The 14414-nt window shown below is 43.4% G+C and overlaps 1 protein-coding gene and 1 long non-coding RNA gene across 16 annotated transcripts in view; one reads left to right on the top strand and one right to left on the bottom strand.

Annotated features, from left to right (window-relative positions):
• The window catches only part of dph1 (diphthamide biosynthesis 1), a 745916-nt gene that overhangs the window by 337152 nt on the left and 394350 nt on the right, over positions 1–14414 (bottom strand). For all 14 annotated transcript variants that reach the window (XM_069911783.1, XM_069911789.1, XM_069911788.1 and 11 more), the window contains one exon: positions 8685–8806. In XM_069911783.1, the coding sequence (XP_069767884.1) occupies positions 8685–8806 (122 nt within the window). The remainder of the gene's footprint in view (positions 1–8684; positions 8807–14414) is intronic.
• LOC138749848 (uncharacterized) lies at positions 5721–12367 on the top strand. Of its 2 annotated transcripts, none has more exons than XR_011348896.1 (3): positions 5721–5796; positions 9520–9609; positions 12079–12367. It is a non-coding gene; the product is annotated as an uncharacterized lncRNA (long non-coding RNA). The 2 variants fall into 2 exon arrangements; XR_011348895.1 differs by lacking the exon at positions 5721–5796 and adding an exon at positions 7641–8077.

Consider the following 14414-nt stretch of genomic DNA (forward strand, 5'->3'; position numbering starts at 1 on the left):
TATGGAAAGGGGGGACACCGAGGATAGCACTAGATAAATTTTCAGAATGGTACAAACAAGGAAGCTTACAACTACCAAACTTTAAGAATTATTAAAGAACCGCACAATTAAGATACCTATCAGATTTTTATCAAACAAGGGAAAAACCAAATTGGGCCAGATTAGAACTAGATAAAATAGAGGAGAAGATACCTGAACATATACTATACAAATGGGATGAAAAATTGGTGCAACGTAGGAATTCACCGGTATTGCATCATCTGCTCAACATTTGGAAGAAGATTCATGTAGAAAGTAATAAAACAAATTACCAACTACCAAAACTAATATTGACGCAAAATCAGCTAATCCCTTTCACAATAGATAACCTTTCCTTTAGAGAATGGGAGAGAAAAGGGATCAAAAGAATAGAAAATTGTTTTTCGGGAAATAAATTATTATCCTTTGAACAAATGAAGGATAAATATAATATAACTCACGATACAATGTTTGCATACTACCAACTAAAAACCTACTTGAAGGACAAATTGGGAAACAGTCTGAGGTTACCAGAAGGAAGCAATTTTGAATATGTGATTACAGACACAATGATAATTTAAAAATTTATAACAAACATATACATCAAACTGCAAGAAAAGGAGAACAAGGAAACAAACAGTAAACCTAAACAAAAATGGGAACAAGATCTAAGCATAAAGATAAAGAATGAAACATGGGAGAAGCTATGCTCCGGAACTATGAGAAATACAATAAACACAAGGTTACTCATGATACAATATAACTGGATACATAGGCTATACATTACACCTCAAAAGTTAAATAAATGGGACCCAACAGTATCAGACAGATGTTTTCGCTGTAAAAAGGAAACGGGAACAACAATTCATGCAATTTGGACATGTGAGAAAGTGGAAAAATTTTGGGAAGATCTAAACCAGATATTAAATAAAATCACAAAAAGCAACATATCAAAAAACCCAGAGATCTTCCTCCTAAGTAATATAAGAAACAATGAATTTGGACTCGATTTGGATGGAGCACAAAAAGATTTGTTAGGATAGCCTTAGCTGTAGCAAAAAAATGTATTATGTCAACCTGGAAATTAGAAGACAACTTGAGAATACAACAATGATATATAGAAATGAATAAATGTATCCATTAGAAAAAATAACATATAATTTAAGAAATAACATTACAATATTTGAACAAATATGGGAGCCATACATGAAACACAATAGAGAAATCCTACCGTGGACATCTACCACCTAAAATGACAGAAGGAGAAGGGAATGAAAAGAACTGACTCAGTAAAATTTCTTGTTTATTTTTATTAAGTGACAACATTGTTTAACGGGTTTAATGTATCTTATAGATTGAACTTTAAATAAATGGGAAAGGGAGTGAGGGAGGCAGGGAAGGGAGGGGGGGAAAAGAGGGAGAAAACGACACTGTACATATTTAAGAAGAAAAATGTCTGTATGTATCTTGGTCAATATGGTTTATAGTGTGAAAAATAAAAAAATTTTAAAAAAAGATTCAGGGTAATAAGTTTAGGACAGAGGTGAAGAGGGTGGTGAATCTGTAGAATTTGCTGCCCATTGAAGTAATGGAGACGACCTCAGTAAAACTATTTCAGACAAGTATGGAGAGATTTTTACATAGTAGAGGAATTAAGGGATCTGGGGAAAAGGCAGGTAGGTGCAGATGAGCCTGTCATCAGATTAGCCATGATCAAGCTGAATGGTGGAGCAGCCTGGTTGGTCAACTCCTGCTCCTATTTCTAATGTTCTTCTGTTGTGCCGACCTACATATTCCTACTAAAAAACAAAGCCTTTCCTACCTCGTAACCCTCCATTCTTCTTTCATCCATGTGCCCTGTAATGTTCCAGCCCCAATCATCATCCAGGCAAGGCATTCCAGGCACTCACAATTCTCTGTGTAAAAAGACTTACCCCTGATGTCGCCCCTAAACTTCCCTCCCTTCACTTTGTGGTGTTTGCTACTCCCACCCTGGAAAAAAGGCGCCGACTGTCTTCCTTATCTATGCCTCTCAGAATCTTGTGTATCTCTGTGAAGTTCTTCTTCTCTCCAGAGAGAAAAGCCCCAGCTCTGCTAACCTTGCCTTACAAGACATATTTTCCAATCCAGGCAACACCCTGGAAAATATTTTTTGTACCCTCTCCACATCCTTCCTATAATGAGGGGACCAGAACTGAACACAATATTTTAAGTGTGGTCTCACCAGAGATTTGTAGAGCTGCAACATGACCTCTCAAATATAGTTTTAATACATCAGGTGCACAGGGACATTAATAGCCATATTCCTTACAAAATTGTCTAATATATATCTCCTGCCTTTCTTTGTAATCTTTAATGATATTTTCTCCCTCGTATATTTTGCCTAATTTATCTTTAAATCCTGTGATTGAATTGCCTTCAGAAGATACAAAACCAGCAGAAGGCCCATTATATACATGAAATGCCCATCCACTTAGTCTCAATCTGCCCTTTGCTTGTGACCTTTCAGCTTTCTCATCTTAAAACCTTTTATAGATTTTGCTTCCAGCGGCTTTTCGTAGGTCACTCCATGTTCTGACAATCCTTGCGTTTCAAACTTGTTGCTAACCATTTTAGGCTTCTTCCCTGGATCAAGCCTCGTGGCTGCAGGTAGTGTCTAGACTATCCCGAGTAGGAAAGATCACCAAGGCTTAGGCTGGGCACGGGCAGCAGGTGACCTCCTGTGGCAAGGCACCAGTGACCTCACTGTGTTCGTGAAATTCGAAGAAACTCTTTTATTCTATGGAAGAAAGTCAACCCTGGATACCTGGCCTCCTCTCCATATTTAACTAACACCTTTTGTCTGTTGGTCTGTACTCCTCCCCCTGCTCCTCCTTTTAATTCAGACACCTGTCTGCTTTTTACTCATATCTTGAAGAAGGGTTCAAGCTCAAAATGTCAGTTACAGGTGCTCTTCAACTCACAATGGGGCTGTGTTCTGGCAAACCCAGCGTAGGTCGAAAAAATCGTTAAGTCGAAAAAGAATCCTGCACCTACCATTTTTTATAATTAAGTTTTGAATACCTTTATTCCACGCATTAACGTTCACAGCTGAAACCTTGCTGGGCGAGAGAGTGTACAGTACAATACTCTTGCGTGATGCTGCCACTGCCCAGCATGACAAGAGAGTAGCGTACTGCATATGGCAAGCATGGGAACAGATTGGAATTCGAAATTGAAAGTACGGATTCGAACCACTGTAACTTTAAGAAATCGTAAGTTGGATCATTGTAAGTAGGGGAGCACCTGTAGACATCTTTACCTCCTGTGGACGCTGCGAGACCTGCTGAGTTCCTCCAGCATTTCTGTGTTTTTACTAAATCACAGTGTCTGCAGACTTTCTTGTTTCACTACAAACCTTGTCCGGCCTGTGCATTCTTTTGCTAACTTAAATTTTTGAGATTTATGTTCTAATAATTATTTCAATAAAACAATTCTTTTCTACCTTCCTTTAGGCTTTAAGTAATTATAGATTCTCAGAGCACTGGGGAGGAGACCAGTTGGCCCTTCATACCTCGGCTAACATTTGGAAAGAGTTGCCCATTTCGCCTGATGCCCATTTCGCCTGTCCTCCATTCCTATTTCTGATACCATGTGGTAGGTGAACTTTCAAGGAAGGATGAGAAGGATGAGAGAGGAGTCGAGGGGAATTTTATTTTTGCGGAGATGGGGAACTCAGGAATTAGGAGGCTGTTCGAGGCAGAAATCTTTTTCCCATTTACAAAGTCCCTGGACATCCGACTGATGTGCCATGAACCCACAAAATGACTTCTGAGAGGTGGCGTCAGATGTTCCCTGACCAAGGTGTGAAGGGCCTGAACTGTCTCTGATGCCTGAAAAGGACGTGCAAAATCATTGAGGACCCCTTCCACCCTGCACACAGCATTAGGCATGGAACAGGACTCGCTCCACACCAAAGCCACCCCCTGTCAACTCGGCAGGGTGGCAAGGGCAGTAAACTGAAGGCCAGCTGAAGGGCCTAACCACAACCCATCTCGCTCCCGTGGGAATTGCTGCATGTAACACGCGTTCCAATTAGTTTGATAAATAAATTATGAAATAGCCTGAAGGCAAAGCTCTAAATTGGCTGTTTCAGTCGAGGTGATTGAATTCTTGACCAAATCGAACGTTTCCCTGGAACAAACAGCTGTGCGCCAATTGTAAATCACACTCACTGACATCCTGAGGCATTTTTGGCCACGTACTCCTTCCAATTGAAATATCGATTGGTACCAAGGCACCAATGTGCCTTCTACAACTAATATATAAAAATGTATTTGTAGAATAGATATATGTATGACAACCACTGGGTGGTCAAAAGCTGTTTTTTTAAATGCTGTCATATCAGTATGTGACAGTCAAACACCACAAAGAAAATACTCAGACTGACATATACAGACTTGCATGCTTACTTGTTCTCACCACACCTGTTGGCATTTGCACATGTAAACATGTGCGGATAACAGGAAGGCAATAAACCATTCAGCTTTCAACCATTCTGTCCCGTATCTTCATCCATGTCCCCTCCCCCCCACCCCCCCACCAAGCACCCCCCCTGTGGCCACAGGAAGTGCCACATTTGAGCCCTCATTACCATTTGGAGCCCCAAACAGTCTTTTCAAGTGAACCAACACTTCACTTGTGTATCTGCAGGAGTTATCGACTGCCTCCGGTGCTCCAGTTGTGGCCTTCTCTACATCGGAGAGACTGGGTGCAGACTGGGAGATCACTTCGCTGGGCATTTTCACTTGGTCCACATTAGTGACAGGGATCTCCAAGTGGCCAACCACTTCAATTCTGGGCCCCACTCCTGTGCTGATATATCCCACCGAGACCACTCGTAAATTGGAGAAACAACACTTGATTTTCTGTCTAGGCCCTCTCCAACCAGCTGGCATTAACACTGACTTCTCCAGTTTCTGCTAACCTTCTCTCCGTCCTCCCTCCTTTCCCTTCCCTCTGTCTCCTTTCCTCCAGTTCTCCACCCCCCCTTCCCTCTCCATTCACAGATCCATCCCCCATCCCCTGGTTTATTGATGTGCCCTCCCTCCTGCCTGTGGGACCATGCTCCTCCCCCCCCCACCATTTTGTTTAGACGCCTGCCAAAATTCTTCCACACCTTGATGAAGGGCTCAAACTCGAAACGTTGGTTATGTATCTTTGTGTTTGCCACATAAACTCCACTGTTTGACCTGCACTTGATGTCATAAATCTCACAAGGAATCCCCATCACAACCTGTATCAGCTGAGAGTTTCATATTGGCCAGTTCTGTGGAAGTTCTCCCCGACAAACTCCCTTAATAAATGGTGTTGATACTGAACATCAGACATTCTCAATGGAGGCCACAGCACATTTAAGTGGGAGGGGGGGCTAAGGACCAAAATCATAATTTTTTTTATATGTAGTTGTAATGAGAGAAGTATAGAAGAAACCAACTAAACTTGACTGCTTCACAGGGAAGGGGGCCCATAAACTTTGAGCAAGGTCCTAAGGGTGGGGGGGGGGGGGGGGGGGGGGAGTCCAAAGAGTAACAGTCGAGTATGGCTGCTGTTCACCAATCACGTCAGCAGCCATGCCATTGTGACCTCAGATGTAAGCCGAAGTTAGGTGCTCAAAAGCATGAGTTGGGGCTTGATCTCCTGATCTTTGGACTCTCAGAGCCAAGCTTTTTAATCTGCGCTATTATTTGATGGATAAATAAAGGTCATGAAGAAGAATCAGCTTATTGACCAAATTAGGTGAACAGATTTCAGGGGCGATATAGGAAATGTATGGTTAGCACAACGCTATTACAGCACCAGCGACACAGATTTGAATCTGGTATTGTCTGTACAGACTTTGTTCGCTCTCTCTGTGTCTGCCTGGGTTTCCTCTGGCTGCTCCGGTTTCCTTTCACGCTCAAAAATGAGCAAGGTTGTGGGTTAATTGGGCGGCAAGGGTTTAAATGACCAGAATTGGCTTCTATTGTGTTGTAAATTAAAAAAATAAAATAAAATAAAATTCCCACTGTTCACACAATCCTCACAGACACTTGACCAAGGCTCTGTGTGCACAATCCTCACAGACACTTGACCAAGGCTCTGTGTGCACAATCCTCACAGACACTTGACCAAGGCTCTGTTCACACAATCCTCACAGACACTTGACCAAGGCGCTGTGTGCTCAATCCTCACAGATACTTGACCAAGGCGCTGTGTGCACAATCCTCACAGACACTTGACCAAAGCTTTGTGTGCACAATCCTCACAGACACTTGACCAAGGCTCTGTGTGCACAATCCTCACATGCACTTGACCAAGGATCTGTGTGCACACCACCCTGCTCTCTCCTGCCCGTCTGTAAATCCACCTCTGCTTTTCACCTGACATGAATTTATCCAAAAACACATTGCTTTTTGACTACATTTCTCCCAAATCCTGCACTGGATGGAATCAGATTTATGATTTGAACCTTCAGAAGGGGAAACAGCTTATGTCACCTTTCTTGGGGAAAAACAAACACTGGAATGGTTCACCAAAGATAGGCTGAAGAAGTTGGTGTATTATGAAAATGCTGACTTTAACATCTGATTTACGCGAACTAGAAGAAGCCAACATGAGCAACAAAGTCTTGACTAAATAAAAGCGTTGTAGAGTTTTTTAAAATTTAAATTTAGACATACAGCACAGTAACAGGCCTAATTGACCTGCAACACCGGTACATTTTTGAAGGGTGGGAGGAGGAAACTGGAGCCCCTGAGGAAACCCATGCAGGCATGGGGAGAACGTACAAACTCCTTCCAGACAGCACCGGATTCGAATCCCAGCCCTGAATGCTGGTGCTGTAATAACATTGCGCTAAACGCTATGCTAACTGCGCCACCCCCAGTTTTACTGAGAAGAAACAAATTCTTCGGCCCAACTTGTCCCTGTTAGTCCCTTTTTCCTACATTCTGCTTTTTTGAATGTTACAATTGTAGCTGCCTCTCAGCTTCCCCTGGCACTTGGTTCCATGTACCCACCACCCACTGTGTAAAGAAGATGCCAATCAGTCTTCTTTTAAATGTCTGCCTCTCACCTTAAATCTAATTTCAGATTCACCTACCCTTCAACATTAAAAATCAAGCATTACAGTACAGGCCCTTCATCAAACATTACAGTACAGAACAGGCCCTTCAGTCCACAACATTGTGCCAACCTGTACAAATGTACTCCACAACAATCTAACCCTCCCCTACCTCACACCCATGTTCTTGTGCCTGTCTAAGAGTCTTTTAAATGTCTCTATTGTACATCCTCCACCACCACCCTGGCAATGCATTCTAGGCACCCTCCACATTCTGTGCAAAAAACCTACCACTGATATCTCCCCTAAACTTTCCTCCACTCGCCTTAAACAGATGTCCTCTGAAGCTTGCTACTGTTGTCCATGTAAAGGATATCGACAATTTACCTGATCCATGCCCCCAATGATACTGTAAAGCTCTATGAGATACCTTCTCACCATCCTAAACTCCAGGATGAAAAGTCCCAGCCTATTGAAATTCTGCTTGTAAATCAAGCCCACCAGTCTGGATAATATTCTTGTGAATCCTAATATTTTCTCCCTGTCCTGATAACGCAACAACCTTATCAGGACAGAATTCAGTCTCTGCCCGGGACCTGGCCTTGGGAAAAGGGATCTATGTGCCCTTTCTATCTCAATCTTTTCTCCCAGTATACCCTTGTCCAGCACCTTGGGGTCCCAGGTCTGAAGAAAACTTACTGGCTTTTGCCCTTCAATCCCTTCCCTCAGCCCCATTATTTTAATGTTATTTCACCTGCTGTAGTTCTCAAGGGCCTCGAATTTCCTCCAGATATTCTCTCTTTCATTCAGAGCATCTCCACTTTATTGCCCATATCAGATATGGTGTCCTCATTTTTACCCACCCTACTCATCAACTCAGATAGGGTACTCTGGACCTTGTCTAGTTTCTCTCCCATGTCTTGTCGACAGCCTGGAAGAGCCTGCCTTCCATCTGGCCCAGCAATCGAAGTTTGAGTGAGTCGTCTTGTTTTATATGTGGGGGGAGGGGGTTTGGCTTGTATATATAGTCATAAGGAGAATGAATATATGTATATTGGAATGTGAATTGCCATCGTTAGCATAACTGTACAAGTTGGTGTGAAAAGCTAAATAAAATATTCAAAAATCCATTCTTGTGAATCTTTCCTGCACCCTTTCCACCTTAAGATTATCTTTTCTTTAGCCAGGTGGCCAGAATAACGATCTTGTTCCATAAGATGATAAGATTCAGTAGTGGTAGGCCATTCGGCCTAGTGAGACTGCCCCGCTATTCCATCAGGAGCAGATCAATCCTCCCCCTCAGCCCCACTGCCCTGCCTTCTCCCCATAACCCTTAATGACCTGACTATTCAGAGAGCAATCAATCCCTAAATACACAGAGATGCGAAGACAGGCAGCTGTGGGAGTGAGGTCGTTGGGTGTATTTAAGGCAGAGATTGACAGGTATTTGACTGTCAGGGCATCGAGGGGTTTGGGGAGAGGGGCTGAGTGGGAGGATGGATCAGCTCATTTACACCAGGAACAATACTCCCCCCATTGAATCTGAATTGGAACCACACAGGTAGAAGAAAGAGATACAGACCGAGGCAGCTGTGGCCGTAATGAACCATAAAGTCAGCTCCGAGGGCCCGAGCTGTGAAGTCATCCACGCAGCAGGCTCCGTATGTGACGTCCCCCATGATCAACGTGTCTGCTCCTGTGAATCTGCAAGACAGGCACAAGCATAAGGGATCAGCTTCACCCCTCCCTGAACGAGTTTCAACAGTACAGGCAACCCCCCCTCCCCCCCACCCCGGTTACAAATGACCTGACTTAACAGAAATTCATACAGATTTAAAGCATTTTTCAAGCTGGTAATAATAAAATGCTTCAGGGTCTTCATTAAGGATGAGATACAGTACAAATGCCATTAGTTTAATGAGGGTGGCTATTGAATGGAATGAAAGAAAGATAGCAAGTGTGTGTGTGTGTGTGTGTGTGTGTGTGTGTGTGTGTGTGTGTGTGTGTGTGTGTGTGTGTGTGTGTGTGTGTGTGTGTGTGTGTGTGTGGAGCAGCATGATGTGGATTCTTCTAACAAGTAGAGATTCAACTGTGACCAGCTCTCAGAGAACATTCTGCTCGAGGAACTAGGCGGCTTGAGCAACGTCAGTGGGACAGAAAGAACGGTCAACACTTTTTCTCCCATTGATGCTGCTCGACCACTGAGTTCTTTTGGCAGATTGGCTTTGGTTTCTTTGCTCCAGAATCCTGCATGTGTGATCTCAAGGGTCTCAGGGATGCAAGGCTGATGTAACCCATGTTATCATGTGTTGGCCAGGCTGAGTGATGGAGATGTTCTTCCATAAAAGACGATGGCGATCTGAATGGGTTTTAACGATTTGCTTTGTTACAAACACAACTTATTTTTTTTATCCCAGATGTGCTAAATAGGTGAACATATATTGTGTTGGAATTAAACTTGCTCGTCTCGATCAGCCATTCTCAACTGGAGGCAACAGCACAATGAAGTAAGCCTTGTTTTCTTTTCACCTCATGTAACACAAATATTTTTGATGTTTTTTTATGTAGTTGGGAGAAGGAAAGTATGGAAGAAACCAAAACTTGACTGGTTCCCAGGGAAGCAGGGTCATAAACTTTCAGCAGAATTCTAAGTGGGGGGCATAGCCATAAAAAGGTTGAGAATGGCTGATCTAGATGTAGATCACTGGATTCCTAGCCAACAACCCGCTGGCTTTATTGTGGTCATTTTTTTTGGTCAGGATCCTGGCCTCTTGCAGCATCCATCGGAGATAAAAGATACATAACTGATGTTTCTGGCCTGAGGTACAAGTAAAAAGCAGATAGGCACCTGAATTAAAAGGATGGGGGAGAAGGAAGGAAAGGGCAGGGGAAGAGTACAAGCCAATAGGCAAAAGGTGGTAATTGGATATGGATGGTAGGGCAGGAGAGGAAAGGTGAGAATTGATTGGGAGGGTGGTTTTGTAAGTGCAAAACTGGGGGAAAGGAGAGAGGGGAAAGGGAAGGAGAGAGACAGAGAGTTTCTCCGGCATTTGTGTTTTGACTGCAATCACAGCGTTCGCAGATTTTTGTGTTTCTCCACAATACCACCTCAGAACGGCTGCAGCTAAATGCAGAAGAAACCCTCTCAAAATGCTGTAACCTTGAGTTAAACAAGGTCTGCAGATGCTGGGGTCAAGTAGTGGAGAAACTCAGCAGGTCACACAGCATCCAGAGAAATAAAAGGTGACTAAGGTTTTGGGCCTGATCCCCTCGTCAGGAATTTGGAACTGTGCCGCAGTTGTGTACTGCAATACTGCAACGTGTCTGAGTCACAGTATGAGTGCAGCAGCCCCTCAGGCCCCATACTGGACAATACAGGTCATTTACTGCATCTGGTGCTCCTGTTGACAGAGGAGAAACATGGATAGATGAGGCGGTGTGGCTAACAGAAATTGGAGACGTTGATGTTAATGCCATCCGATTGGACAGTGCCCAGGCAAAAGGTGAGGTGTTGTTCCTCCAATTTGCGGGCAGTCTCAGCCTGGCAATGCATGAGACCAGGGACAGACATGCTAGTAAGGGAATGCGATGGTGGGGAATTGAAATGAGCGGCTATTTCAGCAGACAGAGACAAGGTGCTCAATTAAGTGATCTCTCTATCTGCGCCCAAGTCTCTCCGATGAATAAGAGACCACACAGGAGCACCAGACACAGTAAATGATCCCTGCAGATTCACAAGCGAGGCATAGGCCCAACTAGAAGGGCTGCCCGGAGCCCAAAATGATGGTGAGGGAGGAAGTGTGAATGCAAGTGCAGCACAGAAGGAACAAGGCATGAGGACATAAGATCTGGAACTGGGGCAAGAAGAAGGTAGAGGCTGTTGAGATGGGATGCTTCAGGGTAGAATATGGGCTTGAATGTACTAGGATGATAACACTGGACTACAAATTTTTTCAAAAGGTTTGCTTTCAGTAAAAAATTATTGGGGTTATGATAATCAACTTCAAGCTGAACGCAAAGATAATTTCAGATTTGCTGAATCACGTAGGAAGTTGGAGAAGCATTAAATTAATTTTTATTGAACTTAACATGTTTAATTGCATTATGTACCTCTGAACCAAGCTCTCAGGTTGACGGCAGATGTTGCTTAACAAATGTGAGGAGCCCAGGGTTTGTCTTGGTCACCAATTTTACAACCAAAGTAGAGCTCATAGGGTTTCTTAACAAGAGCAGCCATGCTGCGTCTTTGAGCCTTAAACGTATACTCGGCACAAATGTAACAGAATGTATCGCAGCTGTTGTGACATTTCTGCCGCATTAGATCTTCCTGGAGACAATATATGCAATTGTTAAGTCCACTCACTCTGCTATTGCCTGAAGAACATGTGGACCAATATGCATTCAATCTATATCAATGTAATGCACAGCATCTGTATATGTGAGCTGCTTCTATAGGTCGTCTGCATCTATCTTGATTAAGTATACCCAGTCCGAAGACAACATTTGCATAGCCCCTACACTGAGTGCATGCCAGGCATGCTTGCACTAAACAAAATAGCTTGCTTTGTGGACAATATACTAGTATACAAAATATGTCAGGAAATCACAAAAATAGATTATATCTATAAAACGCTAATTGATAGAAAAATATTAAGGTATTTTCCTGACCAGCAGCCCAAAGTCCATAAAAATACATCCAAAAGTGTTCAGGAAGCAAAATCTTTGTTGTCTAGCATCTGAATTAAAGGCTGGGGAAAGAAAGAGGGGAAAAGAATGGCTGGGGGAGGAGTCCAGACCAACAAAAGGTGTTAATTGGATATTAGATGAAAGGTTAGAATTGATTTTGGCTCTGTGAAAGGAGACAGGGGAAGAAGATGCAGTGGGGTGGGGGGAACAGAAACCAGAGAAGTCGATGTTAAGGCCATTGGTTGGAGGATCCCAGACTAAAGAAGAGGTGTTGTTCCTCCAATTTGCAGGTGGTCTCAGTCCAGCAGTTGCCGAGCCCATGGACAGACATGACTGCAAGATCTCCAGAATGTCCCAGAATTTAAATCTCAAAGACTGCCATCCTGCTAAAAATGCAGAACATTCTGACTAGAGTTACAGTTTCTGGCAACTTGTAGTAATCTCTCCAAAGGCTTTCCTTTGCATTTCAAGCCCAGTGAAGTGTTGATTATATATATGACCGAAAGTTGAAAGAGCGCAAAAATGTCAACACAGCAATGTTCTTTCAAGATTTTGACTTCAAAGGCATGGAGGGTGAAAGACAACGTCACCCTGAACTATTATTCAATTCTCATTAGAATAAAGGGAAAAAAATAATCATCTATATTTACACAGTTTGGAGGACACGATCTTTATTATGCTAATTAAGTCTAGCCAAATATGCTAAGCATAATTTACATATGGAAATCAAGCTAATTAGCTGAACTTTGCCCTAAATTTAAATTAGATAAGGGTTGCATTGATTGTCTGCATGTGTGAAGGGAAATTTTGTGCTGGAGTACATGACAAACATCGGTAATATGGCTATGGATGCTGCGAGACCGATTGAGTTTCTCCGGCATTTGTGTTTTGACTGCAATCACAGCGCTTGCAGATTTTTGTGTTTCTCCACAACACCACCTCAGAACGGCTGCAGCTAAATGTGGAAGAAACCCTCTCAAAATGCTGTAACCTTGAGTTAAACAAGGTCTGCAGATGCTGGGGTCAAGTAGTGGAGAAACTCAGCAGGTCACACAGCATCCAGAGAAATAAAAGGTGACTAAGGTTTTGGGCCTGATCCCCTCGTCAGGAATTTGGAACTGTGCCGCAGTTGTGTACTGCAATACTGCAATGTGTCTGAGCCACAGTATGAGTGCAGCAGCCCCTCAGGCCCCATACTGGACAATACAGGTCATTTACTGCATCTGGTGCTCCTGATGTGGCCTCCTCTACATCGGGGAGACTGGACCCAGAGTTGAAGATCCCTTCATTGAGCACCTTTGCTCTGTCAACCAGAACCTCCCAGTGGCCAACCACTTCAATTTTGCGCCCCAATGTTCAACTTACATCTGACTACATCTTTACATACTACCAAGTTGAGGCCACCCACAAATTGGAAAGACAACACCTGAAACAGCTTGGCAGTCTCCAACTGGACAGCATCAATATCGACCAGCAATTTCTGTGATCTCCTCCCTTCCTCCAGCTCCCCACTGTACCCTTCCTTCTCCCTCTCCTCCTATCACTTCTCAGCCTCTTCTCTTCTGTACCCACCTATTGCCTCTTCCTGGTAGTCTTTTTGTTCGGGTATTGGTCTGATGTTCAGCACTCTTGTCAAAGAGCCCGATACATCGACTGCTGTTTGCTTCCCTGTGGATGCTGCGTGGCCTGCTGAATTTCTCTAGTATTTTTCAGTGTAACCTTGGCTTTGTGGTTAATAAATTGGCTTGGAGGAAGAAAGCAGAGAGTAGTTGTGGAAGGAAAGTATTCTTCCTGGAGGTCGGTGACTAATGGAGTGCTACAGAGATCTGTTCTGGGGTCCCTGCTCTTTGTGATTTTTATAAATGATCTGGAAGTGGAAGGAAGGGTCAGTAAGTTTTTGAGTAGCACAAAAGTTAGAGGAGTTGTGGTTGTCGAAAGTTACAAGAGGATATAGAAAGGATGCAGAGATGGGCAGAAAAGTGACAGATGGATTTCAATCTGGATAAGTGTGAGGTGATGCATTTTGGAAGGACTAACCAGAAGGCTGAGTACAGGGTTAATGGTTGGTTGCTTCAGAATGTGGATGAACAGAGGGGCCTAGGGGTGCAAATCCATATATCCCTCAAGGTCGGTAATAGTTAAGAAAGCCTATTGTATGTTGGTATAGGGGATTGATTTCAGGAGTAGAGAGGTCATGTAAGACTACACTTAGAGTATTGTGTTCTGTACTGGTTGCCTCATTATAGGAAGGGTGTGGAAGCCATGGAGAGGCTGCACAGGAAATTTACCAGGATGTAGTAAACAAGTCTTATGAGGCAAGGTTAGCAAAGCTGGGACTTTTTTCTTTGGAGCGTAGATGGATGAGGGGAGATTTGATAGAGCTACAATATTCTAAGAGGCATAGGGTGGATGGCCAGCACCTGTTTCCTAGGGCAGGATCATCAAACACCAGACGATATATGTACAAGGTTTAGGGGAGACATCATGGGTAAGTTTTATACACAGAGAATTGTGAATGCCTGGAACACCTTACCAGGGATGGTGGTGAAGACTGAAATATTGGGGGCATTTAAGAGACTCTTGGACAGGCACATGGATGAAATAAAAACAGCGTTATGGGGTAGGG

Source organism: Narcine bancroftii, chromosome 14 (assembly GCF_036971445.1).
Source record: "Narcine bancroftii isolate sNarBan1 chromosome 14, sNarBan1.hap1, whole genome shotgun sequence".
NCBI classification, from domain to species: Eukaryota; Metazoa; Chordata; class Chondrichthyes; order Torpediniformes; family Narcinidae; genus Narcine; species Narcine bancroftii.